This window comes from Tympanuchus pallidicinctus, unplaced genomic scaffold (assembly GCF_026119805.1).
Source record: "Tympanuchus pallidicinctus isolate F22 unplaced genomic scaffold, pur_lepc_1.0 scaffold8, whole genome shotgun sequence".
NCBI classification, from domain to species: domain Eukaryota; kingdom Metazoa; phylum Chordata; class Aves; order Galliformes; family Phasianidae; genus Tympanuchus; species Tympanuchus pallidicinctus.
Window position 1 is genome coordinate 49,088,507 of NW_026294802.1, and position 25,819 is coordinate 49,114,325.

The 25,819-nt window shown below is 51.4% G+C and overlaps 1 protein-coding gene across 2 annotated transcripts in view; it reads right to left on the reverse strand.

The window, feature by feature from the left end:
• The window catches only part of ASTN2 (astrotactin 2), a 257,628-nt gene that overhangs the window by 54,167 nt on the left and 177,642 nt on the right, over nt 1-25,819 (reverse strand). For both annotated transcript variants that reach the window (XM_052669629.1, XM_052669630.1), the window contains exons 18-19: nt 18,229-18,362; nt 17,075-17,223 (exon numbers count right to left, since the gene is read on the reverse strand). In XM_052669629.1, coding sequence (XP_052525589.1) covers nt 17,075-17,223; nt 18,229-18,362 — 283 coding nt within the window. The remainder of the gene's footprint in view (nt 1-17,074; nt 17,224-18,228; nt 18,363-25,819) is intronic.

Sequence of the window (25,819 nt, forward strand, 5' to 3'; positions counted from 1 at the left end):
CGAAGAGCGAGTAATGAGAAGGTGAAATCGGGACGTAAAAGGAGCAGAAAATCTTCTCAAAGGGTGCTTTTTCTTTTTTTTAAAAAAAGGTTTCACCAAGATTGCTGCTTTACCCCAGGGTGTCCTTTGCAAATCAGGCCTCACTGCAAAGGCTATTGGATACGACTCTGACGTCAGCAGGGAAAAGGTCCCCAGACTCTCATTAGAAAGGGGAAGAAAAAAAAAAATTCTTTTTTTTTTTTTTTTTTCCCCTGACCAATTTAACCTTTTCAGAACAACAAACGGGCTGGTGGCAGGAGGAGACCCAAGGAGCAGGGCTGAGCACAGCGCTGGGTTCAGCATCCCAGCTCAGCGCTGGGCTGCTTACAATGATGGGTCAGCATTTAACCCATCACTGAGCAGTGCAGAGCTGTCCTGCACCCCATCCCCAGCACCAAGACTGCAGTCCTGAGTGCTGCGAGGAGATAGATGAAGGGAAGTGGCTGAGAGTACCCAGCAGCAGTGCCTTGGATCCCCACACAGATATCCCATCCTTTACAGGAGATGCTCGGATGTTCCGCTGGAGCCTCACAAGTAGGTGCTATATAGGAGGAGCACAGTTACCAGCAGCCACGTGTGCTGAGAAGGGAGCAGCTGTGGGTGCCCCATCCCTGGAGGTACCCAAGGCCAGGCTGGATGGGGCCCTGGGCAGCTTCATCTGGTGGGGACAACCAGCCCACAGCAGGGAGCTGGAAGTAGATGATCTTTGAGATTCCTTCAAACCCAACCATTCCATGAATCTGTGAAAACAGTGGCACTTGGTTTCCAACCTCAATTATTCTATAATTTTATTCTGGGTGAATATTAGGAAAAATGTCTTCTACAAAAGAGTGGTCAGGCATTGGAAGAGGCTGTCCAGGGTGTGGTGGAGTCCCCGTCCCTGGAGGAATTCAAGAACCATGCTGATGCAGCACTGCGGGACACAGTCAGTGGGCATGGTGCGATGGGCTGGGGGTTGGACTTGGTGATCTGAGTGGTCTTTTCCAATCTTAATGATTCTATTATTCATTCAGTGCCCTAGATTGTCATTTTGGGGAACCACAGACATGGAGAGAGGCCCTAAGGTGAAGAAACTTACGGAGACTGAGCCCAAGCACAATAACAAATTTAACTTTCAAGACGGCTCAGAGTCACAGCTCAAGGACATGGATTTTTTCTGAATGTGAAAGACAAGGCTCAGTCTGCAACAGGAGGGATGGCAACAACCCACAGCTGCCCATCACTGAGTATTTGGGCCACAAGCAGGCAGCTCACAACCAGAAAAGCTGCTGAGAACACAGAGCTGCCAATGGAGACGGAGGCGGAGGGGGCTGGACTGCAGTCCTCACTGTGTCTGCCACCCCTTGCTCAGGGTTTGGGATGCACACAGCTCCCTCCAGCCCTCCTATGCACCCTGCATCCCCCTCTCCTCTTTCTATCCTAGTTGCCCCTGCTCAGCTGTGCTGGCAAGCGAGGATGGAGACTTAGCCAGGTCCCACCCTGCTGCATCCCTCCCCACCCACCTACTGCAGGGTGGAGGTGGAGGAAGCCAAGAGGCTGCCGGTGCCGAGCTCGGCTGGGTGTGTGCAAGCAGAGCTGTGAGCTTCTCCTTCCCATTCTGTGCTGGAGTAAAGCCTTGCTGTGCTTTCTGCCTCCCCAGCATCATGACATCGGCACTGCAGTGCTGCCACCAATGCTCAGCCCTTCCCTGAGGTGCAGGGGGCCCTGCTGGGCTGTGAGGACCTCATGAACACATTCATTCGGGGCCATGCCTAAGCCCAGCTCGGACGTCACCTTGGTTTTACCCTGTAGAGGCACACCGAGAGGCTTTGTGCTGCCAGGGGTAATCCTGGGGGGGTGATAAAGATCTCCTCATCCCCATGGAAATCGAGCCATGTTCCCCACATACCTTTGCTAATTTAATTTCACACAGTGTGAACAGACCTGCCAAGCCTTTATTATTCTTTCTCCTGCAGAAGTTCACTGTGGAGGGGAGGGTGGGCAGCACTGTTGTGTCCCCTCTCCCCATCCCACTCCCTGCCACCAGCAGCCATGCTCAGGCAGGTTTCACTCTGCTCTCCTTTCCAACCCCTGGGCTGAGCATGGAGGGGAAGAGAGGTCTGGGGCAAAGATGCAATTGCTTAGGGACACTGAGGGCAGGAGGTTACCTCCAAATGGCTGGACCTGTGCATGCTATGTAGTTGCAATATTCAATAGCAGAAGAGGCAACGGCCTCAAGTTGCACCAGGGGAGGTTCAGGGTGGGTATTAAAACAAACTTCTCCTAAAGAGTAGTCAGGCACTGGCACAGGCTGCACAGGGAGTCGTGGAGTCACTGTCCCTGGAGGTGTTCAAGAAACATGGAGATATGGTACTTAGGGACAAGGTTTAGTAAGCAATATTGTTGGTAGATGAACAGTTGGACTGGATGATCCTGGAGGTCTTTTCCAACCTTGGCAATTCTATGATTCTACCCTACCATTTATAACTTATCATGGCTATTTGAAATGCAAAACAACAAGCTGAAGTGACTTACTATTCACAATCAATATCTTGGGCTTTTTCTCCTTCTCTTTGCCCTTTTTTTCCCTAATTTTTCTTTGAGATTACCCACTAGTTTTCTTTTAAACCTAAAATTACTCTTCTCCATTCTCCACATTAGTTCTCACCAAAGCTATTTGTTTGGGATTAGTTATACTTACCCGGCTGGAGGGGTGCTGGGAGGATTACTTGGAGTTTGCCAAGGGAAAATGAAAGCACTATCTAAATGCTAAGTGTTACGAGGACAGATGAGCTATTTACTGATCCCAATTGGTAATACTCCCCAACTCCAATTTGGGCTCAGAAATTGAAAGAGCAGAATCCTTTTTCTGGAGAGACAAATAGTGGGAGAAGGCCAAGACAAGGTCAACAAATAAAAGAAATCCTAAGGCATCACTTAAGGTCAAGAAAGGGAGGGCTGGCTTTATTCCCACTATGAGCGAGAGCCGATGATGCTGAAGGACCTGGAGAACAGGTGGGTGCAGGAAGGAAAAATCATCCCAAATCCCGTTGGTTCCCATCATTTTCTACACACACTTATCTGGCCTGGCACCAACACACAGCCTGGCTCCCAGAGATCTGAGCTCCTCCCATTTACACAGATGAGTTTTAGCAACGCAATGTGGCATTCTGCTGTGCAACAGAATTCGGCCATTTCATCGTACAGTAGCACCTCAAGGTCCCCAGTGAGGTCAGGGTCTTGTGGTGTGAGGTTTTGTACACACACATCAACAGACAACAACTGCTTCAAATGCTGTTTCCAGCGTCACCTGCATTGGCTCCATACAGACACAGACAGGAAGATGGACAAAAAACCCACAAAACCACCAATCAGCCCTCGTTTCCTTGAATTCTCCATCACTTACACCCTGTAGCCTTCCCCATACGATGCCAGAGGGAGCAATGTGTGAGATGAGCATGGCCACGGGGTGGAAAGCAGGTTGGGGAAGTTCTGGTGCCAACACAATGAGGGGATGGGGATAATGCAAGGATCGTTATAACAAGCCTATTAAGTAGGTCGTAAAAACTACAATTTAAATTGGTGAGAAGAAGCTCAATATAAGCAAGAGGTTAACAGCAATGCTAAGAAGTGGTGCCTGATGCTTTAGGCTTCAATATGGGCTCCGGGGTGGTATTCTTCAGTCCCCACGCTGGGACAGCCGTGCTGCACAGGGTGCTGAGGCAGATAGAGACCACTAATTTCTGCCTTTCATCTTCATAGAATCACTGAAGTTGGAAAAGACCTCTTAGATCACCAAGTCCAACCCGCCCCACTGACCCACTGACCAGTCCCTCAGTGCCACATCTCTGCAGTTCTGGAACACCTCCAGGGATGGTGCCTCCACCATTCCCTGTGCCAACGCTTGAACACTCTCAGACCACGAATCTTTCCTGATATCCAATCTGCACCTTCCCTGGCACAACTTGAGGCTGTCACCTCTCATCCTATCATTAGTCTCCTGAGAGAAGAGGCTGAACTCCACCTAACTACAGCCTCCTTTCAGCTCATGGGCTGCATGTCCAAAAAAGCAGCATTCCTTGACCTGTTTCTTTCTCCTACCGGTTGATTTAATAAATGATGTCCCTTCTCTTAACAAACCACGTCACACTACATATCTCCATGAAGCACAGCTGAGCACAGGAGCACTGCTGAGAGCATCCTCAGCCACAGACGGCAGAAGGAGAGGAGACTGCACCCTCAGCCCCCCCATGTCACCCAGAAGAGACTCACTTCTCTGCACGGTTCTTTTCCCCAGCCAAAAGTATTCTATGAATGCGACCCTTGCTTTTGTAATACCTTGGAGGTGACAAATGTGTCAGTTTTGATGTTTGGGGGGGTGGGGGGAGGGAGGGGAAAGCAAGCAAGGGACAAAATAAATAAATAAGCAGACACCTGGCTTCAGAGTGTCAGAACGTGCTGGGAGGTGGTGCAGCTGATGCGCCCAGAGCTGGGGTGCCACAGGGTGCCCACAATGCAGACATCACCAGGGAGATGCTGAGGTTCCAGAATGGGGCACCTCTTCTCTGCAGGTTGTCATGGCAGCAGGATGTGCTCACCTGGCTGGAAATGCACGGAGCAAGGGCTGGGGTCAGCCCTGAATTCCCCCTGCAGAGCTGCAGCCCAACTTTGGGCACAGCCCCTTGTCCCGCTCTGCTCAGTTCCCCCCAGCTCACACTTCAACACCCACCATGCTTGGCCCTGCAGTGCTTCACACTGGCCCTACAGCACCAACAGACCCCATGAAGCCCAACAGAGGCTCCTGGGAAGTGCTCACTTAATTATTCATGAATGAAGATAAGAATCTTAGCTGAGAAAAGAAGATCTCTCCAGAGATCGGGCTGCTCCAGCTTGTGCTTTGCCAATATAGCTCCTAAGAGCAGAGGAGGAGGGTGAGCTCTTCTCCTCCCCAGGGTCCCTGAGCATGCAGCATGGCACAGGCGAGATAATTTGGTGGTCACAGAGGATTGGCTTTTATTTCTGAATTGAGAACTGGCTATTAAACATCATTTAAAGAACAAAATACAAATAAAACAGCAATTTCTTTTTTTATTCTCTCCCCGCTATCATCATTAACCTTCTTTCTGCATAATATCCCTCTGCCAAGGATCTCCAATGGAGTAATAAAATTTTAGTACGCAAACCTTATCAGTGCTCTGGAAGGGCGTATTCTTCCCATTTCAGACAGGGAAACCAAGGCAGAGGGAACTGAGGTGACCTGCTCAAATCACACTGAGCATCGTTAGCAGCCAGGAACAGATCCCACCAGCACAGAGCCCTCGGGACGCAGCGCCCACCGGTACGTGGCTCTCAGAGGCCAATTAGCTTTTATGGAATCGTTTAAGGAAACATTTCCTTTCAGAGACTCTGCCTGCTAATTTACTCCCAGGCTTTGGCATCCGCGAGCGACAGCAGATTATTCCTTGTAGGCTGTGTCACAGCACAGCTCAGAGGGCTTCTCCCTCTCAGCGAGCAGAGCTGTCAGGAAACGCAGAGCACCCCACAACGTGCTGGGTACACAAAGGGGCTCAGGGAGCGCGTTCATGGTTGTTAATTAGATCTGATTGCAGAGGCTTCATCAGAGCAGGCGGCTCTGCATGGAGCTGCAGTGCTCGGAGCTGTGCTTCCCAGCACAATGCTGCTCCATGTCTGCCCCATCCTTGGGGCCAAACCATCCATCACCTCAATGCCCAACGCTGCCCTCCAGGTCTTGCCTCTGAAGAAGCCAGGAGAGAAGTGTGTGTAGTCAAAGAGGAGGAGGGCAGAAAGGATGGGAGCGGGCGAGCAAAGCACACCCTTGTTTGCTTTCCGCTGAGAAACAGTTAATAGGTTGCAAGGTTTCCACCCTTCCAGGACGGAGCCTTTTCCTCCCCTTTCGAGTGCCCCCTGCCTTCCTCCTCCAGTGCCTGGGAAGCTGTGACTGCTCCACACCGCTGACACCTCGGCTGCTCTGGAAACCCATGAACTGTTTGAGAAAGGTCAGCTGGCAGCCTGCAGCCCGCTCCGCCTGCAGCCCAGCTGGCCTCGGGCAGTGCAGGAGCCCCCTCTGTAGGCAGAGACCCTCACTGACCAGCAGCCCCCGCTGCTTGACATGTTTTTTGGTGACATCTCTTCTTGCCCACCCTCACCCAAGCCCCTCAACGCAGAAAGCGTGGGGTGGGGGTTCCAAGCCAAGCAGGGAACAACTGCTCTGCCACCCACTGGGGCTGCCTCATTCCTGGTGATGTGAATCCAGGCAATGTGCACCCAGGCTGGTTATCCTGCAGGACGGATCTGCCATCAAAATAGCCAGCTTCTTGCCAGCTTGCTGCTGGCAAAATTAAATAAGCATGTCTGCATGGCTCCAAGCTTCCAGGTCCAGTGCTGTCGTCTCGCCAACCTTTCTAAACAGCCACCTCCTTTATTCTGAGCTCGGCGATGTGCATGAGCACAAAGGAAACCATCCACGCCAGCTCCACCCTTGTTCCTGAACATAATACTGTACATCACCCAGCTGAGACCCCCCCAGCACTGACAAGGTCCCCTTCCCCTGCCCAAGAGACCCCATTTCACTGAATCACAGAATCATTGGCATTGGAAGGGGCCATCTGGTCCAAACCCATGCAGTGAACAGGGACATCCACAGCTCCATCAGTGTTCAGAGCTCCAACACTCTGACCTTGGCTGTCTCCATGTTTGGATGGTTTCTAGCTGGGACGTTCAGCCCCTCTGCACAATGGCCCAAGACTTGTTATTGCTCATGCAGACAACAGCCCCATGAGAAATGGGAGGGAACACTAGGAAGAAAGACACCGAGGATCTAAAGCCAATTTGCAGGCACCCTGAAATAACTTGATTTCTCTGGTGTCCCAGGAGAACTTCTGTCCGAGACGTAACATTACTCATTCCCATTTGGAGAAGTTTCAGCATGCAACAAAAATATCTCAGGCTCAGTAATGAGGCAAGAAATCATGCTTACGTAGCTGAGCAAGTAACATCATTCAACTTCCCTGTCCTTGTGGTGGAAGAAAAATGATTGGAGAATAAATTAATCCTAATAAATGTAGGATTCTGATCAGGCACATATAACCAGCCGTGCGTCTGCAGGATGAGCAATTGATGAAGTCATTGCTTCAAAGGTGCCTTGATGCAATCAGTCACTTGTAAAACACGTAGCAGAGGAGAAAATCCTGCTCCTTTTGTGGAGGAGCATGAAAACGCTCCGCGTATCAAAGTGATTAATGGGTTACAGTGCAGCAAAATTAAAGAGAGCCACAATTATGGGCGTTCTCATTAACTACAGGGATGAAAAGCAGAGGGGAGATGAGGAAGAGGATGGACAAGAGGCAGAAGGGCCAGATGAAGGGAAGGCACCAGTGCTGCATTTCTGTGCTGTTGTTTTTTCACAGACTATTTCCCCTTTGCACAAACCATTGCGGGGGGGGAGGAGGGGAAGGGGCTTCACACATCAAACCAGTGCCACCAGAAATGAATCAAGCCATTAATCACAAGCATGAGTATCTGTAATTAGAGCTGCTGGGAGTTGCAGGAACAAGAGTCAAAGGCTCTAACAGGATTATGGACAGAACCGGACTGTTTTATGACTAATATTAGCAGATAAAGGGAAACTACTACGTGCCTGAGGAGAGCAGCTGATGAGAGCTGGGGTGTAGGGAGGAAGGAATTTCCCCATCTCCAACCTCAGCTCTGCTGTGCTCCGCACCAAGGCTCAGCCATCACCACACCACCACCCCCTGGTGGGGTACCCCAAAAGGAACAGATCCAAGGTGCAGGATCAGCCCATTGCCGAGAGCCAGAGCAGGGCAGTGCTGCTGCAGCTCAGGTTGCTCCTAAGAAACTCAGCAGCTGCTCCTGGCTGCAGGACACAGGCAGATGCTGAGCAGCCGACCCTGCAGAGCAGAGCACGCCTTCATGGCTGCCTGCATCTCAGCTGCACTTGGAACACCCAGGTGACTTTCTTATAGCCCCTGCAGCTTACACACTGCTCTCCTGCCCTGTTCCCAACCAGGTCTGGCGTTAGGATGCAACAGAGCAGCTGGGGCCAGGCAGAGCAGGTACCAGGAGTGCTCCCTACATCCCAAGGAAGGGAGCATGCAGCTGCCCTCCAGGTCTGGAACCCCCACTATAAGCATTGCTGCTTCTCTTAGCTCATCTTTGAGGACATTCAAAGATCCATAGCCTGAAAAAGAATTACAGACTCGTTAAGGTTGGAAAAGACCTCTAAGATTACCAAACCGAACTGCCAATCCATCTCCACCATGCCCTTCAGTACCACACCTACCCTTTTCTTGTAAACCTCTAGGGATGGTGACTCCACCACTTCCTCAACAGCCTATTCCAATGCTAGATCACTCTTTTAGAGAAGAGAATTTTCCTCGTTCCTATAAGCAACAGGTTCATGGCTTTGCCTCGAGGCAAAGAGCCCAGGTCTACTGTTAGACCCCATCCCAGAGCTCTGGTAGAGGAAACTCCACCAACCACAGGGCCGTGAAAGGACCTCAGGTGAAACCAGAACACCAGAGGGCACAATCCCCATGGTTGCTGCACGTTGTCCCATCATGGCCCCTGAGGGTGGCCCTCTCCCATCCATGATGCTGGGCTGCAGTCTGCCTTGGCCACAGCACAATAACACACTTATCTGGGCTCAGCATGTTCCATCTCCCAAGACGGCACCAAGGTTACCTGAAGGAACTGGAAACTGAGATCTGAAAACAGCCTGAAGCCAAATGTGAGCTTCCGTAGCTTGGGAGGAAAAATCACGGTGAGTATTAACTGCACATGACTTAACACCATTTGCTCTTAGCTGGCTCTTCTGGAAGCACAAACAACTCCTGGCCATTACTGCTAACTGCCTCAATCTCCCAGGCTGCACAGTGAAGTCAGTGAGATTCACTGATATCCACAGATGACAGAGAGGATAGAAGAAAGCCAAGCACTGTCTGTGTGGTGCTAGCTGCTCTGCACTCCTGCATGCAGCATCCTTGGGAGCATGCAAAATAGGTGTGTGCTTGGAGGTGCAGATGCTGCATTAAAGCCAGCTAATTGACCCAGCTGCACAGGACCATGCACCTCTGAGACTGTAGTTCAAGTCTTCCCAGTGGATGTAGATGCTCTGGTTGGGAAGGGCACCCAAAGATGGCTGCAGGAGCTGGGCTGCACATAGGCAGAGGATCCGAAACCAGGACCCAAGGAGGTATTTCCATATTTCCCATCCCAACATCAGCCTCTTTCATCCTGATGAGTTATCAAGCAGCCATGAAGAACCTCGGGATTTCACTTCAGCAGTCATAACTGGAAGTTTCCTTTATTGAATCAGTGGCCCTGTCTGCCATTCCCCATTAGCAGAAAAAACATGGGCTGGAAGCAGTACAGCACTCCTGATCAGTACAGCTCTGACACGCCGGCTTTGACTGGACCAACACGGCATCCCTCATCACACAGCTCTCACAGAGGACACATAAAAGCACGCACTTAAACACTCACAGCTCTTAATGACTCCCTCTGGAGCATATCAAACCCTTCACTCCAATCAGTACAACATGGGCTAACGAAGAGAAAGTTCTCACTTGGTCCAAATGGCACAGCTCAGAATATGAAGCTGTCTCTGTCCCAGGGTTCCTCACGCCATGATACCTGCTTGCAAAGAGGTGTTTTCTACTCTGCTAGCAAGGCACAGCAGCAGGTCATCCCTGCCTGCCCCTCCCTATGGCAAAGCAGAGGTCATGGGCCAGGTATCTGGGAAAGCAGGATTACTGGGGTGGAAAGAGTTCAGAGGCAGTTGCTCCCAGCAAACACCAAACCAACATGATAGTGTGATAAGACTGCTCCTTGACCCTCCATGCAGCTCCATCAGTGGGAACCCAGCAGGGGAATGCTGTAGAATATCCACTATATCCCTGAAAAACCCCTCTAGCCATAGCAGTATTTCCTATTTTGTCTCTGTAACCTAATCTGACCTCCTCTGGGGTCTCCAGATTAATATCTGAAAAAGCTCACAAGTCCAATCACCCAATTATGAAAAGGAAAGGTTTATCCTATCTAAACAGCATGAAATGTAACATAGACCCAGCTGCCCCCTCCCTCCTGAGAGCCAGATCTCAATCCCTAGCAAGCTGAACAAACTGGGAAGGGGTCACAAGGGAGATGGGGAGGGTCTCTCCCTACTCCCATATCATACGAAACCTGCAGCAGGAGCAGCTATTTTAATTGGCAAATCCCCCGACTCAAGGTTTAATCCTTCTCCATTTTTGCTCAACTTCCCTCATGCCAAAGCAACACAGGAAAAAGATGAAGCGCTCCACCTGGAGCCACAGCTCAGCAGGAGCAGCCCCCAGAATCTCAGTGAGCGGGGAGGTGGAGGACAGTGGGACTCAGGGCATGCACAGCACACACAGAGATGCCATGACAAAGGCTGGCACCACCAGGGGCCATCTAGCACAGACCCACCTGGGGAATGGTGTGGACTGGAGCAGCCTTGGTACCGATGTGGCAGAGCAAGATGTGGCACAGCTCAGGAGGACTGCAATCTCCAAGCCAAAGCTCACTTACTGTCCTCGCTTCTAGGGCAGTCCCCAGAGTACGTCCTCAGCCTCCAACAGGGCTGACTGTCCCAAGGCAGCCTTTGTGCCTTCTTGTGTTCCTTTCCTATCCTGATTTCCTTCCAGAGAAGTGTGAGGGGATGCTACCGAACTTTTGGGATAGCATTTCAGCCACCTGACAGAACTGAACACACATGGGAGGCCTCAACAGCAGCCAGAAGACTGGAAAGCAGATCTGCCATCCCATTCAGGATCCCATCTCACGCTTTGCTTGGAAAGGAGAACACGCAAAACCTTCAGGAAAATCCCAGCCTGGCAAGGAACGCCAGTTTGGGTGTAACTCTGAGCCCATCCTAAGGGAAGATCTCTGTGTGGAACAGCAACACACCCAGAGAGGGGCCACACTGCATCCATGGGTGCCCACAGCCCCAGTTTTCCATGTTTCTCCAGGCTGCACTGCCAAGCATCAGCTCTGCAAACACAGACTGAACCTCCCTCCAAATTTCAGGCACAATTTATTGACTGGGTAGGCTTTTCTAATCAATAACAGCTCCTGTGAAAAAGTTCCACTGCAGTGCATTCATGTGCCACAATGAGCCCAACCATGTCAGCAGCCCTCTCTCATTTGATGCTTTCAGACAAGACGGATTTGCGGCCTTGACTTTTCCAGATTGGGAGAAAGTTTATCCTAAAAGCTCAAGTTACACACCAGTAAAACACTCCATGCCTGGCCTCATTAACTGCCATTTAAGACACTCAGAGCCTCCTCTGCTAGAAGGGAGCATCCACAGCTGTCCTTTGCATGCAGGGCGAGGTAGCAGACAGCACACAGCCCTTGGCACACACCGTGCTCTTCAATACTTGCCACGCTCCTGGCACCACCCAGGGAGCCACAGCAGGAGCTGCAGCCAGTTCCAGCTCTCCACCTATGAAACGATTCAGGAGAAAGCAAAGATAGTGCCCAGTTCTGTCCAAAAGGTGTCTGGGTAGATAAAAATAGACGCCTGGAACAACCATATGGAAATGTGAATTAATGAAATATTTCAGCAACTGACTCAACTCTAATTGAGAGCTGAGAACCCTCCACCTCCCTTCTGCTTTCCAGGATACAAAAATGACACTGGTAGGTGGAAATAACTACAGCTGTCCCAGTGGGAGAGAAATCAGTGCTTCACAGTGAGCGCAATGGCCAAAATTAAGCACTAGCTTGGTGTTATTACACAACACATCCCAGGAAGCAGCTTCCAAAAACTTGACCTTCTCTTCAAAGGCTTCTTTTTGAATCAACTTTCCTGTTGCTAACAAGAGAAGTGGATGCAGTGCTCGAGTAAGGTCCTCTGGGATGGAGAACAGCTTTGTTCATGCACTGGTTACTGGGGAGGCAGCAGCAATGACACGTTCATGCAGCAGCCCTGCCCTGGCCAGGCTCCTGCACGCAGCCAAAGCTCTGCTGCATTTCCAAGCCCAGCACTACATAAACAACACAGTGCTCACCAAGGGGCTGCTGGAGTCTGCCAAGTACCTGCCCAGCCTGAAACCCACTGAAATCTACCGCAAGAAACAAGCAGGCAGGGACAACTGAGCACTGAGCACAAGGCTGGTTCAGCCCCCACCCACCATCACATCTTTCTCCACACCAGTGATGTTCAAGGACCCCTTCTGAATCAAGTCCAATGCACAGGTGACCCCTGAAAGAGCTACAGAAGAACTGCTTCCTGAGCCCAGCAGAGCCCTGGCTTCTTGTTCCAGCCTCAGCTTGTGCCCCCACCAGCTACAGAGCCTCCATCCCCCAGGCCAACACTGAAATCAAAAATTCACCTACAAACACAGCACCTACGTCAGATACATAGAGCTTGGTCTCCAAAGGTCTTCACAGAGGCAGTCAGTATCATCACCCACACTCCAGATCATCAGCATCTTTAACAACAACTGGTTTAACCATTGAAACCTTAACACCTGCTATATTGTTGGCTTTAATTGTAACCCTAGATATTAACACATCTTCTGACCTCAACTCCTACTACCTCGTAAGGGCAACATCATCTCCTTAGTGTCAAGCCTGTATGGAAGTCAGAGCCCTAAAGACTATTTTGAGACACATAACGTGAGTGCAACTTGGTCGTAAGGAGAGCACATGGGCTCCTTCCTGACAGGCCCAGGATTTGTTCTGGCCAAAAAGGTTTTTCTCTCCTTCCTCCAGCCTGTGACTGGCTTCCACATGACTAGCAGCACAGCTTGCACACACAGGGTGTGGAAAGGGATGGTTACCATAGCTTTATCTATCCAGCCCCAGCCATCCAGGCATGTCAGAACGATGCCTGAAGAACACTGACAAACTGTTATAAATAAGACACTCTCGAGCCTCTATTTGGAGAGCAACTTGCAAGTGTGCAAAACGCTATAGCTTCTGGTTTGACCTATTTCACTTTCTTTTACAGGCATGATGCAGATTCAGAGAGTCCTCTGCAGAACAGCAGTGCACTGGAGAAGCCTGCAGCAGCAGCACAGACTATGGATAAGCACATCTTCAGTGTTTGTGGGTCTGAGAGCCTGTCTGAGATCCAAACAGCTCGAGCCTGCATTCTCCTGCTCCAAGGTCGATGTGAACTCCAACAAGCTCATTCTGCAGCCTGTGTTTCTGTTCCCATCCTTTCTAGGGCTACAAGATGTTCTGGATGAAGGGTCTCTTCCTACAACTGCAATCAATGTGACTTGCAGCAGGAACCATGGCCCCAGGGACGATCCGTTTTTGGAAAGGCCCATTTGTTCTGTTTCCCTTTGCAGGAGCTCCCTCTGGAAGCAGAACAGCAGGACAGGCCAGCACCATTTGCTGCTGGCACCCTGCTCACAACTCAATGTGCTCCCATGGGGAAGGTCAGCTTTCATTCAACAGGAGGGAAACGGGTGTGAGAGGCTGTGCGATGGAGCAAGCACCCTCAGCCCCACTGGGAAAAGCTGCAACCCACAAGAATACATTGGATAACAGCTTCTCTGTTGAACAGGTCCTCCGACTTCCATGTTGCAGCCATTTGGAGGGGCTGCAGGATCGGTCTCTGAAGGCAGAGGATGCTGACGTGGGCTGTTCTGGTGCTGGAGACCAGAAAGTTTGGGCACAGGACTCTTTAGGTGGAGGCAGTCAGAGAAATCACAGAAATGGCAGAGGAACATCAAGAAAGGGATCAAAGAGCTCCCCCCCCCATCATAGCAGCAACACATGCCCCAAGAGCAGCACAAACTCCACTCTACTCCCACCAATGCCCACGGGTTTGACCCTTTGCTGTTTGGATGTAGTTTGAGGCAGGACGCGCTGGGTGATGCGCACTGACTGGAGATGAGGAGAGTCACGGAGCCAACCCTCGCCAAGCTCTGCCTCCACCAGCTTGAGACTCTTACAGAGAGGTTCAAGGCACAACAAGGAGAATGGTCAGCAACCAGTCCCCCAACCCCAGAAGTAGGGAAGCAGCCTTCCATCCTACCCACCCCAATGGGGGATGCAGCGTCCCATCTACCACAGCATCTCACGTGGAGGGCTCAGCTCTCCCAGGGACCTTCTGAGCGGGGCCACCACAACGAGCACCAATGACACCCAGGCCATTGCCTAACACAGGCAGGGACAGCCTGGCAACAGCAACCAGGACAGAGAAATAAAAAGCACTTTGCACAGCGGTCACGTTATCCCCTCATCCCTCCCCCTCATCCCCTTCGGAGCTTCTTAACTTCAGAAACCTTTCTCCAGAGGAGTGTTGGAGTGACAGAAAACATTTTCCAAGCCTAATATCAGTTCCAGATGTTCACAGCCATTTCAGTTTGTACCTCACCCTGTAAAACACATTTCTCTCTCTCCCTCTCTCCAGCGCAGCGCCTGCTTCAGCCATGACATCATGCGCTGGCGGCTGGGCCGCGCACACACACGCGCTCGCACCCTCTTCGAGAGCCTCATGTTCAAACAAAGAGCATCACTCAACTACAAAGCCATCGCACACATGGAGTTATGAGTAATTTCCACAAGTTTTAATAAACAGTTTGGGATGTAATTGCTCTCTGTCTTCTCCGCTGGCTCCCGAGTGGAGAGCTGCTCTCTCCCTGCGCTCTGGTGTTGAAAGTGTGGTTTGTTTTGTGCACAAGTTCACCTCGGGAACTGCTCCTATTCACATCAGCTGGGCCGAGGGCTGTGCATTTCCAAGCACCAGTAAGAAGCCTCTTTAAAAACCACGTCCAGCCAGGGGGGCAGCTGACCCACACAGGCTCCTGGCCCCTTCCACCCCACTGCAGGAGCAGAGGACGAGTGTTAGACCAGCCCCAAACTCACTGCTCCTGACTTAACTCCAAGAAGAGGAGAAAATATTTTCTGGCTCAAGGGAATGTCTGCGTCCTCCAGTTGCAAAGCAAGGAGAGGCCACGGAATTTTGCAAGTGGGAAGTTTTTGCAGAGGGCAGAAAGCAGGGCTGGGTACCATCTGGAACTGAAGCTTTCAATGGAGCTGGAGAGCAGGTTGGCACAACCGCAGGCCAGAGTCAGAAGTGGCTGCAACTGTAACAACGCCCAACCTGAACAGCACACATGCTTACACTCAAAACATGCAAGGGACCAAACAATGGCATCCTCAAGAGCCTTCTCACCTTGCAGGATTCTGCCAACCCTGCACTGCCAATGCTCTGCAAATGCATGGGTGCACCTCCTAACAACAGGAAGAACTTGTCCCTACCTACCAGCAGCCACAGGACTGGTGGGGGAGGAAGATCCAGCAATATTCACCAAACACCCTTAAAGATTCACATTCTGCAAGGCTCCTCTCTCAAGGATTCCCCCTTCTGGGGTTGAATTGTTTTTAAATGTTTTTCTTGCGAGCACTGCCCAGTGGGATGGAGACACAAAGGCAGTGAGGGGATACCTATGGTGGGATTTTCGGTCAGGTGAAGCAGGGCACCAAGCAAAGCCTTTGAAAGCTGCAGCAACCAGCATCTTAGTAAATATATAAAGGTAAGAAGGAGAATCAAGTCATCTGGCATCAGAGGCCTGCAGGGTAAGAAAGGAATGAAGCAAGGAATGTTGTTTGGTTATAAACAATGCAGAAAAATAAGGGAGAGTTTCAGGATTGGCTTTTCTCTTTAACTGTTAATGGGGTCATTGTGTCCTGAATGGTCCCCCAGAGCGGGGAAAGGGGAGGGCAGCTCCTCACAGTGAATTCAATGGCCTGTCAAACACATGGCAGTCATAAAAAGAAAAAAATAATAATCTGTGTTTCCTACTCTGGCTGCCAGGCAGAGCTCCAGCCACTTCAAAGGAGCAACCCCATGTTTCCCTGGTCTGGCCTCACCTGACCGACGTGTGAGCAATCTGGAATCCCCATCCCAAACACAGCACTTTGGTGGCTTGTTTTCTTTCTCCATTATTGGAATTTGCTCCTCTGAGATGAAGAGCAAACCTTCTTCCAGACAAGGAAACTAGAAACACAGTGCTGGGGGCTGCACTGGGCAGCTCTGTAAGCAGGTGCTGGCAGGGAGTGCGGGAGAAAGCCCCACTTTTAACCAAATGAGGTTTTTAATCACAATAGCCATTGGGCTTTGCAAACTCTCACTTCAACCACAGGTGGAAACCTTCTCCTAATTCTCCCTCACCAGAGATGGGTGGAATTTGGCAGTGCCAGCACCTGGGGCCCTTTGCACAAAGGCAGATCTCTGCTTCAATCAACAACCAGCTGCCCCTGGCCTCTCAAATGAACCACTTTAATGAGCTAAACCCAAAGTCCTTGAGTAAGAAGCAGTAGGAGGTTTTGCCTGGCTTTCTAAGCAGCGGTAGCAACACTCAAGGCCTCCAATGGTATTTTCTGAAATAAATCACTGATTCACTGAGATCCACCCCATCCTTCACATCCCTCCACCTCACCCAGCAGCCCCTGAAGCACAGCCGAACCGCTGACAAAGCCTTCACAGGGCACACAGCACTCAGCCCAGCCCAGAGCTGGAAACTGAGCTCCAGCCCAGGGAAGTTTCACATTTCCCCGTGCTGCTTAAGTGATCCCTCCAAAAATTGCAGGCTTCACGTTGCTTTGCTAACTGTGCAAGGTAATTCCAAGTGCCTTGCCAAAGGCCGGAATGCAATTCCCACTCACTGGGAGGAACCAGTGCAGCCCTTCAGCTGCTGCACGCTGACCTTCCCCTGCACCCACCATCCTGAAGCATTTCATGCTGATCAGATCAAACACCAGCTTCATTCAAGAACTCCAACTCACAGCTCTCCTACCCAAAAAGTGCATATCAGTTCAGTCCACCACAGTGCATTTTTGTTTTCCTCCTTCCCGTCCTACACCCACCTCTGCAGAAGCCTTCAGAAACCCCTCCTGAAGGTTTCAACACCACTCCAACACCTCTGCTCCTTGCACCTTTCTTCACAGAAGCAACAGCTTTGAGGACACCCAGCACGGCTCAGCACAGCACACACCTCCAAAGGGCACAGAGTCACCCCGCAGCATCACCCACCTGTGTAGAGGTCTGTGTCTGTGTACTCATCCACCTTCTTGTGGTGCAGGACGTAGTCAGACACCTTCGTCCCAATGGCAGGCTGCACATCCAGCCACTCCAGGGAGACCACAGTGCTGGAGGGCTCCACACTGGGGGACAGCCGCAGGCTGGGAAGGGCAGAAACCAAAGAACACATCAGCTTCAGCTCCTTCTCCGTGAGGAATTCTCTCTCTGAGCAGCACAAGTCTTGAATTGCCCGCCTTCATGCAGAGGAGCATGCACAAAGAGCACAAAAGAAGCTTGCAGTTGGGTACAGCCTATTTGTGTGGGTGTCCTCACCCCCCAGCTCCTGGTAGAGCTGAGGTCTTGTAATCCTACATATCCCATCTGCAGGAGGCTTTGCCTCCTGGGAGAGCTGCTAGAGCTCAGCAGCTCTATGGGGAGCTGAGGACTGACTGCCCAGGAGCAGGAAAGGACCCAGCTTAACTGCAGGCAGCCCAGTGGGGCTCAGTTTACACAAAGAGAAGGTCAGGACTGTGCTATGAGAAGTGGCAGGTGTGGCTGAGAACTTACCCAGCTGCAAAGGAACAAGTTCTGATGGGCATAAGTAAAAATAAAAGCAAAAGCTGGGCAGTAAAACCCCGCCTGGGTTGGAAACTGTGGGTGCAGCAGAGCAGCCCCAGGCTCTGTGCTAACACAAAGGCAACTGCCTCCTCTGCAATGGGGCAAGCAGCTATACAACACAGGGCTTGGGAAAGTCCAGCTCCACATGTATGAGTGTGTTAACTCAGAATTGGAAATGAATCCCCCTTGGAGAACACTGGCTCACTCAGGTGTCCTTGTGGAGCTCTGGAGCCAGTCTTCCTGCTTTCTCAGCTAATTCCCCATCAGCTTGCTCCTGATTTGCTTTTGCTCTGACAAGCCACAATGAATTGCACCATAATTCCATTTCTTTCAGCATTTGAAATCCCCTTCTATGAGCCCTGCTAATCAGGTGATGAAAATCTAGAAGGAAACCTTCCAGGGCCACAGCCAGAGCCAGGATCTCCTACAGGCAGCAGCCAGGCAGCGAGGCGCCCTGGAGCACGGCAGTGGGCTCAGTGGCACACGGCAGGAGGAGTCCCTGCATCCCTTGGGATGGGGACAGCACTGTGGAGCAGGAGGATACATACACAGGCTGAGGGAGGGGGCTGCAGTTCGGGAGCCCGTTCTCGTCGAAGGCGTTGAGGTCACACCTGCACCAGTCTTCGATCACGTCGCCTTTCCCAGAGCACCAATATGAGCTCATCAGCGCGCCTCTGAAAGCCTGCCGTGAGAACGGAGAGCGTGAGGATGGGGGGATCGTGGCCAGCGGGCTGGCTGTGTGCTGCTGAGTGCTGCGCAGAGTCCAGGTTTGGGAAATACTGATGGGGTTCTACGTGGCCCGGTGTGAGTCCCCGCAGCTCCCAGGGCTTTAGTTCTCTCGTAACAGTGATTTGGGTTTACCCATGGGTGCTGATGGGGTGTCTACACAGTGCCCCGCATTCCTGTCCTCTCGTGAAGGAGGATCAAGCTGCCCCAAGAACACAAACATGAGCCCCTGGGTGACACAAGACTTTGTGTCTGGGTACCTTTATGCTTATGCTGCAGGGAAACTTTCCACAACTGTCCATTCCACAACTGCTTCTGACCCAGCGAAGCACGAAGTGATTCCACAACACTTCTACTATTCACAGAACCATTAAGGTTGGAAAAGACCACTGAGATCATCAAGTCCACCCCCAGCCCATCCCACCATACCCACTGGTGATGTCCCTCAGTGCCACACCTCCATGGTTCTACAACACCTCCATGGACGCTGACTCTACCACTTCCTGGGCAGCTTGTTTAATGCTTGAACCCTCTTTAGGAGAAGAAATTATTCCCAATATCCAACCTGACCCCCTCCCCCCACACCCACACAACTTGAAGCCATTACCTCTCACCCTAACGCTATCACCTGGGAGCAGAGGCCAAGCCCATCTCACCACAACCTCCTTCCAGACAGCTATAGAGAGGTCTCCTCTGAGTTTCCTTTTCTCCAGACTGACCCACCCTAGCTCACAGCTCCACTCCCATCCCTCTCATATGGTATTATTCCTGCTGCACTCCTGCATGCCAGTCAGTGCTTGATGCATTTGCATAGGAACGTTCACAAGAACAAACTGTGGTATGTTGGAAGAAACCCAGCACGCAAAGTTCCACGGGTGCTCCCCCAGCTGCAGCCTTCCCTCAGCACCGCCCCCATCACATCAACCAGTCCCCCAATAGCAGCACCAACCTGCTGCCATCTGGGGCTGAAATGCACTGAAATCCCTCTATTTGACCCAGGAGCTCAGCCCACGGTGCAGGACAGGGCTCAGCATCACCGCAGCACCTCCTCCTGTGCAAAAATACAGCCAGAGGCACAACAGACTGCAACAACAGCCACACAGCCACCATGAAACGAACATGTCTGCAGCGCTTTTACTGTCTTGGTGCATTTTGGGGCCATAGTGGCCTCATTGCCCTGCCCATGCCTGGGCTCAGCCCACACCCCACAGCCTGAGGATGCCTGGCCCTGCTGATATTGCTCGTACCCCAGCTCACCAAGATAAAACTCGCCCTTAGAGCGGACAGGGACAGCTGCAGTGCTGTGGCATTTAGCAGAGAACTGTAGGAAAAGCTCTGTCCCAGGGACATTAGTGAAAAGAGGAGGTATAAATAGAGCCTGACGTCAGGCTGCTATTGTTTGGGGCTGCGTCGCTCTCCCCAAACACAGCAGCACCTTTAGCGAGGTGCCTGCCTCTGCAATCCTTCTGCTTGCAGACATTTACAGAACAGCACTGTTCCAGAAAGGGGGGGGGGGAAGGAAGAAAAAAAAACACTGAAAGGGAAAATGTGACCTGATTTTGTTCTTTAGAATGTAATTATGGCACTGGGTGAGAAAGGGCACCTCAATGTAACAGGAGAACAGAGAGGACAGAAAAGAGCTTACTGAGCACACGGATAAATGTGGGTGCACGGCTGCAGGGATTGCTGGGGCTGTGCAGGATGGAGCACCACAGCCCCCCTGGGAGAACACAGGCTGCAGAGAAGCCCCATGTCACTGCTGTCACACTGACCCCAGCCTGCTCCCTCCCTGCCCACTGACCCCACACAACCTGCAGGGGAGAAATCCCACCTCCCCATTCACACCCTTCCATCAAACCCACCATGCTGCTCTTCTGTTTTCTATGTTTGTGATGCTCAGCACCATGCTGGATGAGCAATCCGCTGTGCCTGCCTGGCCTTACCCCACGTTAATTAGATCCTGCAGGTACGCAGCAGTCATCTGCCTTGTGTCAACCTTTGTGCAAACGAGGTTAGCAGATCGATGCGTCCTTCAATTGTGCTCGTTAGGGCAGCACACCTACACGCAGCAGCAGGGCTGCAGCATCCCACTGCCGGAGGTTTGCTATGGGAGAAGCAGAGGCTGATGGACTTGCAGAGCCTCCCCCACCAGTCAGAGCAGGGAGTCTGGCCAGAAGGTATGGGACTCTCCTGTGTAGAAGGGTGGGGAAGCAGCAAGAGCAAACAGATGGAGGAAATAGGTAAGGTCATGCAGAATCACAGAACCACTGCAGTTGAAAGGGGCCCTTAAAGGCCATCTGGTCCCACTCACTGGAATGCAGGGACACTCACAGCACCATCCGTGCCCCAACCAGCCTGACCTTGGCTGTCTGCAGGGACAAGGCACCACCACCTCTCTGGGCAGGATGCTCAGTGATAGCAACCACACCAAGGCAGCCAGCAGAGGCAAACCATTGGACTCTGCAAGTGGGAAGGGCTTCCCAGCACCAGCAGTGCCCACTGGAGGTGATGGTGGCCATGCCCCACTCCTGCCTGCTGCTCCCCAGCCCCTCTCTGCCCCCCATGCCCTACAGCAATTCTCTCATTTATTTACAAGTATCCAAATTGTATTGTTTCCCTGTGAGTCAGCCCATTTAGTTTATGTCCTTCAGTGCCAGAGGGGAAATTTATGAGATGAGAAACTGGCTTGAAACATTTATTTTCTAGATGACGAGTCATGCCATTAGATATATAGCATTATGAATCATAGGAACAGCATCTAATTTGCTCTTAAAGGTATAATAGGTCTGACTCCCCACACCCATACACACACATATACTGGATTGATAGTTCCCCTGTAGGATGGCTAGTTCATTTGTTTTGACACGAGCAAGACTTACAGGACCATAAAGTCCCATCTTACCATAAGCTAAGCCTATTCATAAAAAAAATATTAAGGAAATGAATGATCAGCTAAGCACATTTATCCCACACTCGATTGCATATGGATCTTTCTCCTGTTGTTATTTGTGCTCAGGGGGAGGCCATTTGGCCCCGTTTTATAGCTCAGATGCTCTGCAGCGAACAGAGAAGAACATTTCCTCTTTGTCCTCTGTTAGACCTGGCTGATGGAGGGAGAAGCATCGAGTTCTTCCTGACTGTGGGTTTTCTGATGACATCCCCAGAGAGAAAAATTACAGGACATGGAAGAACATTGCGGAGCAGCATTGGCAGGAATCAGCACGGAGGCTGCTGCTTTTAGGTGGGGCACAGCAAGGGGTGTGCGCTGGTGCTGAGCTGGCTTTGGAGATCTGGTCATCTCCATGGCTGATGAGCACCTGGCCCAGCTGCACTGAGTGCCACCAGGGGGATAAGAGCGTGGGATGCAGGCAGAACGGGACGCTATGAGAGGGTGGCTGGAAGAAAAGCTTTCCATGCCCTTCTGCTGAGGCTTAATGCCGCTCACAGGAGATAAATGCCGCTCCTTAGCAGTCTAGACATCTCTAGGAAGAGGAAAAAAAAACAAAAATGAGGAGGAAAATGAAGGATTTCCCAGGCCAGAGACTCTTTCCAGGATCACGCAGCTCGCGTCTGAGTGTCTGCTCCAGGTTTGCAGCAAAGGAGGATGAAGTTTCCCCGCTGCTGCTGTTGGCAGCTGATCTCATCTGCGCCGCTCCCACCCTGCTGCCTGTCCCCAGAGAGCAGCATCACCTCATCCCAGGAAGCGTCCGCCAGAAAGGTCAGGGCACTGGCAGGGACCCAGGGCGGGCAGCATCCTGGATTCTGTTATTTATGGGAAGCAAGAGAGCAGCAGAGGACACTGAAACCTGGTGGTGCAGGGAGCATCCCGGCCCAGAAAGCTCCACTTTCACACCTCGGCTCCAGAGCTCCCCGTCAGCACAGTCAGGTGGTTACAATGCCTCTATTCTTCCCCCAGCTAACATGAGTTGGATGTGGGGCAGGGCTGCATCGGGATGCACAAGTGCTGGGCTTTGGCGTGAGGAGGACAACGGCCCATTAACAGATGTGAAAATAAAGCGACAACAACAAAATCCAGACCAAAGCAACAAAAATAAACTGCACCTCAACAATTCAAACACTGTCCCCCCTCGCCCTGGCTTCCTTTCAGATTTGGCAGTGGAAAAAGCAATCCCTGGCACCAGCTCCCCATGCCTTTGAGGCTGCTCCGGGGAAAGGCAGGGAAGGACCTGCGCTGACAGGGCACTTCCCCTGCTCTGCCCTTGGAGGGCACTGTCCCCATAGCAGGGACACGCAGAAAGTGCCTTGCTCAGCACCTGCAGAGACAGCACTGCATAAATCAGAGTGGGCTTCCCACTGCCTGGTGGTGGGTGGTGACAACAGGGACAAGGGACGTTTCACCACGTGATGTGCTGAGCTTGTCCTGGGAGTTGAGTGCTGGCTGAAGTGCACAGAAGCGCTCCCAGTACACGGCCCCATCACACACCAGCAGCAAGTGCCATGTAACCCTGACCCTGAGATCTGACCGAACACCACTAACAGGAGATAACAAAACCCGTTATCAGTGCTTTGCACTGCTGCTGAGATACAACCAACAGAGCAAAGTGTGCCTCCAGCATGAGCATGGAGGAACTGGGACACTGCTCTCCACAGTGCTGTCAAATTGCTGCCACACCATCACCACCACCCATGCTCCTGTTCTGGACAGTTTGCTGTCTCCGCTGGGTGTGCTGTGTGGAGGCTACGTCTGCAGATTAATGATGAAATTACACCATTTGCAGATTAAGCAAAGGTCCTAGGGGTCTTCTAAAATCCAAGCTCAATGTTCATTTGTCTCCTTGCATAACAAGCAATGGGGTTTCAAGCCCATTTCCCATGAGGGGTGGGATTAATCTCTCCTGCCTGCCACCCTCTAAGCACTTCTGCAGCTGCTCTACGCAAGCTGTGGGGCTTCTGTGTTTCAGAGGGGAAGAAGGAGGGAGAACAGCACACTCTCCACCTCCCCCTGCTCAGTGTGCTGCTGGACAGGGGCTGCTCCAGGGCAGGAAGAACTGCCTTCACTATCCCATGGGGTGAGACAGGCAGGGAGGTTTTGATGGGGCAGCGAGGAAGAGGAAGGCCACCACCCCCAGCACTATGATGATGTGTGGTTCTGCTCTCCTCCAGCTTCACGACATTCAGCAGAGGGAAACCATGCAGCCACTGCCGTGACTTAAGCTTTCTTCCACAACCCTGCTGTGAAGAATCTCCTTCAAAGTCATCTGGATGTGGCAGTACAGGGATCACTGCTTTACCACAAACTGGTGCCTGCTATAGAGCACAGAGACATGGGATTAGCATCCATAAGCTGAAACATGATGCAGGATCCAGGGACCTCAAGTGCAGCCACTGCCAAGGTCACATCTCCTAAGCATCTGAGCGTAGACTGAAGGGAGTGGTTCTGCAATGGTAATGCTGCCAGAAACCAACCTGTGTTCATCTGATCTCACCATTTCACAAAGCCCTTCAGAAGGTACCTGGATTTAGTACTTCCTTGACCCTTGTCTATTTTTGCCTCCCTCCCCAAGAGCTCTGAGCTCCTAGAAGGGGGCAACTGAGATTGTCCTAGAAAACACTTGCAAAATGAGAAATCCCACGTGTCCTAGGATGGCAGGAACAGCCTGAGACATCCCCTGCTCCAGCACAGATCCTAGGTATACCCAGTGGCTGCACCAGCTCCCTGACTAACAATACTGAACCACAGAGGCAAACAGGGGCACCCCCTCACAGAAGCTCAGTCTGCAAAGCTTTCACTGCACACCAGGAGGAAAAGAGGGGCTGCCATACAACACCCAGCCTGGGGCCCCCAACGAGCCCATCCCTTTGGTGCTGGAAGCAGTGCTTGGCCAGGACCAGCTGCAGCAGCACCAGACACTCGTGGAACTGCTCATGCACATTTACACTGCTGGGGGCTGACAAGAGGCTTTGAACAGCACTGCAACCATAAACCAAAACTCCTGCTGAGCATCCACAGCTGGAAGCTTACAGCACAAACAGCCTTGGACAAACATTCCCTGGGCAGCAAGAGGCAAAACCTGACTTCTGGATCTCTTCTAAATTCCAAGTCCTTGCTTTGAGACGAGAAGAAAATAGCCAGTCTCAGTGACATGGAAATAGTTCTCCAGCTTATTTCATATGGGCGAAGCAATATATTTTCACCTAATCTCTCTCTTGCAAATGGTCAGTTTTAGCTGAAATCAAACATACACACATACAGAAATCACAAATCAGCCCAAGGCAGACAGACGCTCCGCCTGGAAACATAAACCCAGCACTTAAAAGTCTGGCAAGGTCATCAGAAACTGAGAACAAGGCCAGTACGTGTGGTAGCTGCAGATATGAAGGAATGCATGGCTCCCTTTATCTTTTCATCTTAGGTAGACGAAAAGACACCTCCTAAAAACTGCAAGCAAAGTTTCTTTACCTAATCTTACCTATATTCTTGCTGCTAGGCCTACAGTGGAAAGTTTCCAGGGAACATGATAGATGTTGCATCCATGTTATCAGTTTTACCTTCTTGGTTCCCTGTTTTACCTTACCTTCTTCCTGCACACATACATCGTTAGCTATGTATAAGCACACACAAAGAGAAAGGTCTTCATTGTTTATCTTTTTTTTTTTTTAATACTATGAGATAATTGGGATCTGCTTGCAGTCCCCACACAGTCAGCATTTGCTTCATGGATTATTATATACAGAAATGGGTGGCAGCAGGCAGGGGAGCAGCTGCTGTATGCGGTGGGTAGGGGTGGGTAGGGTGGGTGGGTAGGAGGTGGCTGTGCAAGCCATGTCCCCAGACTGCCACCACAACAGCCACCTCCCTAGACAAAGGGAACTTCCCCTGCCCCAAACTGCATTATCCAAGTGCTCATCCCAGACATTTCCACATCTTGTTTATGCCACAGGCAAATATCACTCTCCTAGTGCCTGGGACCACCCCCAGCCTTCAAACTGATGCTGAAAAAGGATGTTTCACTATCCAGGCCTTGTATCGGGTGCTGCTTGCAGCACACACCCCTTGAGCATCGATTCCCAGGCACAAACCAAGGAAGAAATTTAAACAAATGGCTTTACATCGTGTTGGCACTATAGAGTTGGTGGCCTCTAACAGCACACAGCCTCCTACCCTCTCCTGGGCTCTCTATCTCAGAGATATCTCCATCACTGAGCCTGCTGAGACTCTAGTCATGGCACAGTCCTAGCTAGTAAGGCTCTGGGCAGGCACTGGAACTTTGCACAGCAGCTCCTCCTGCAGTGATGGACAGCAGGCACTGGGCTAGCACAGCCCTCTAGAAGATGGCCAGGGCTTCCCTTGTTTGGCTGCATCTTCAGGGTTTTGTTTGTCTGTTTATTTTTTTTTCCCAGTGCTTCAGCAGAAAGCACAATGCAGGCTGATCTCCAGCTGCAGCTGATGGG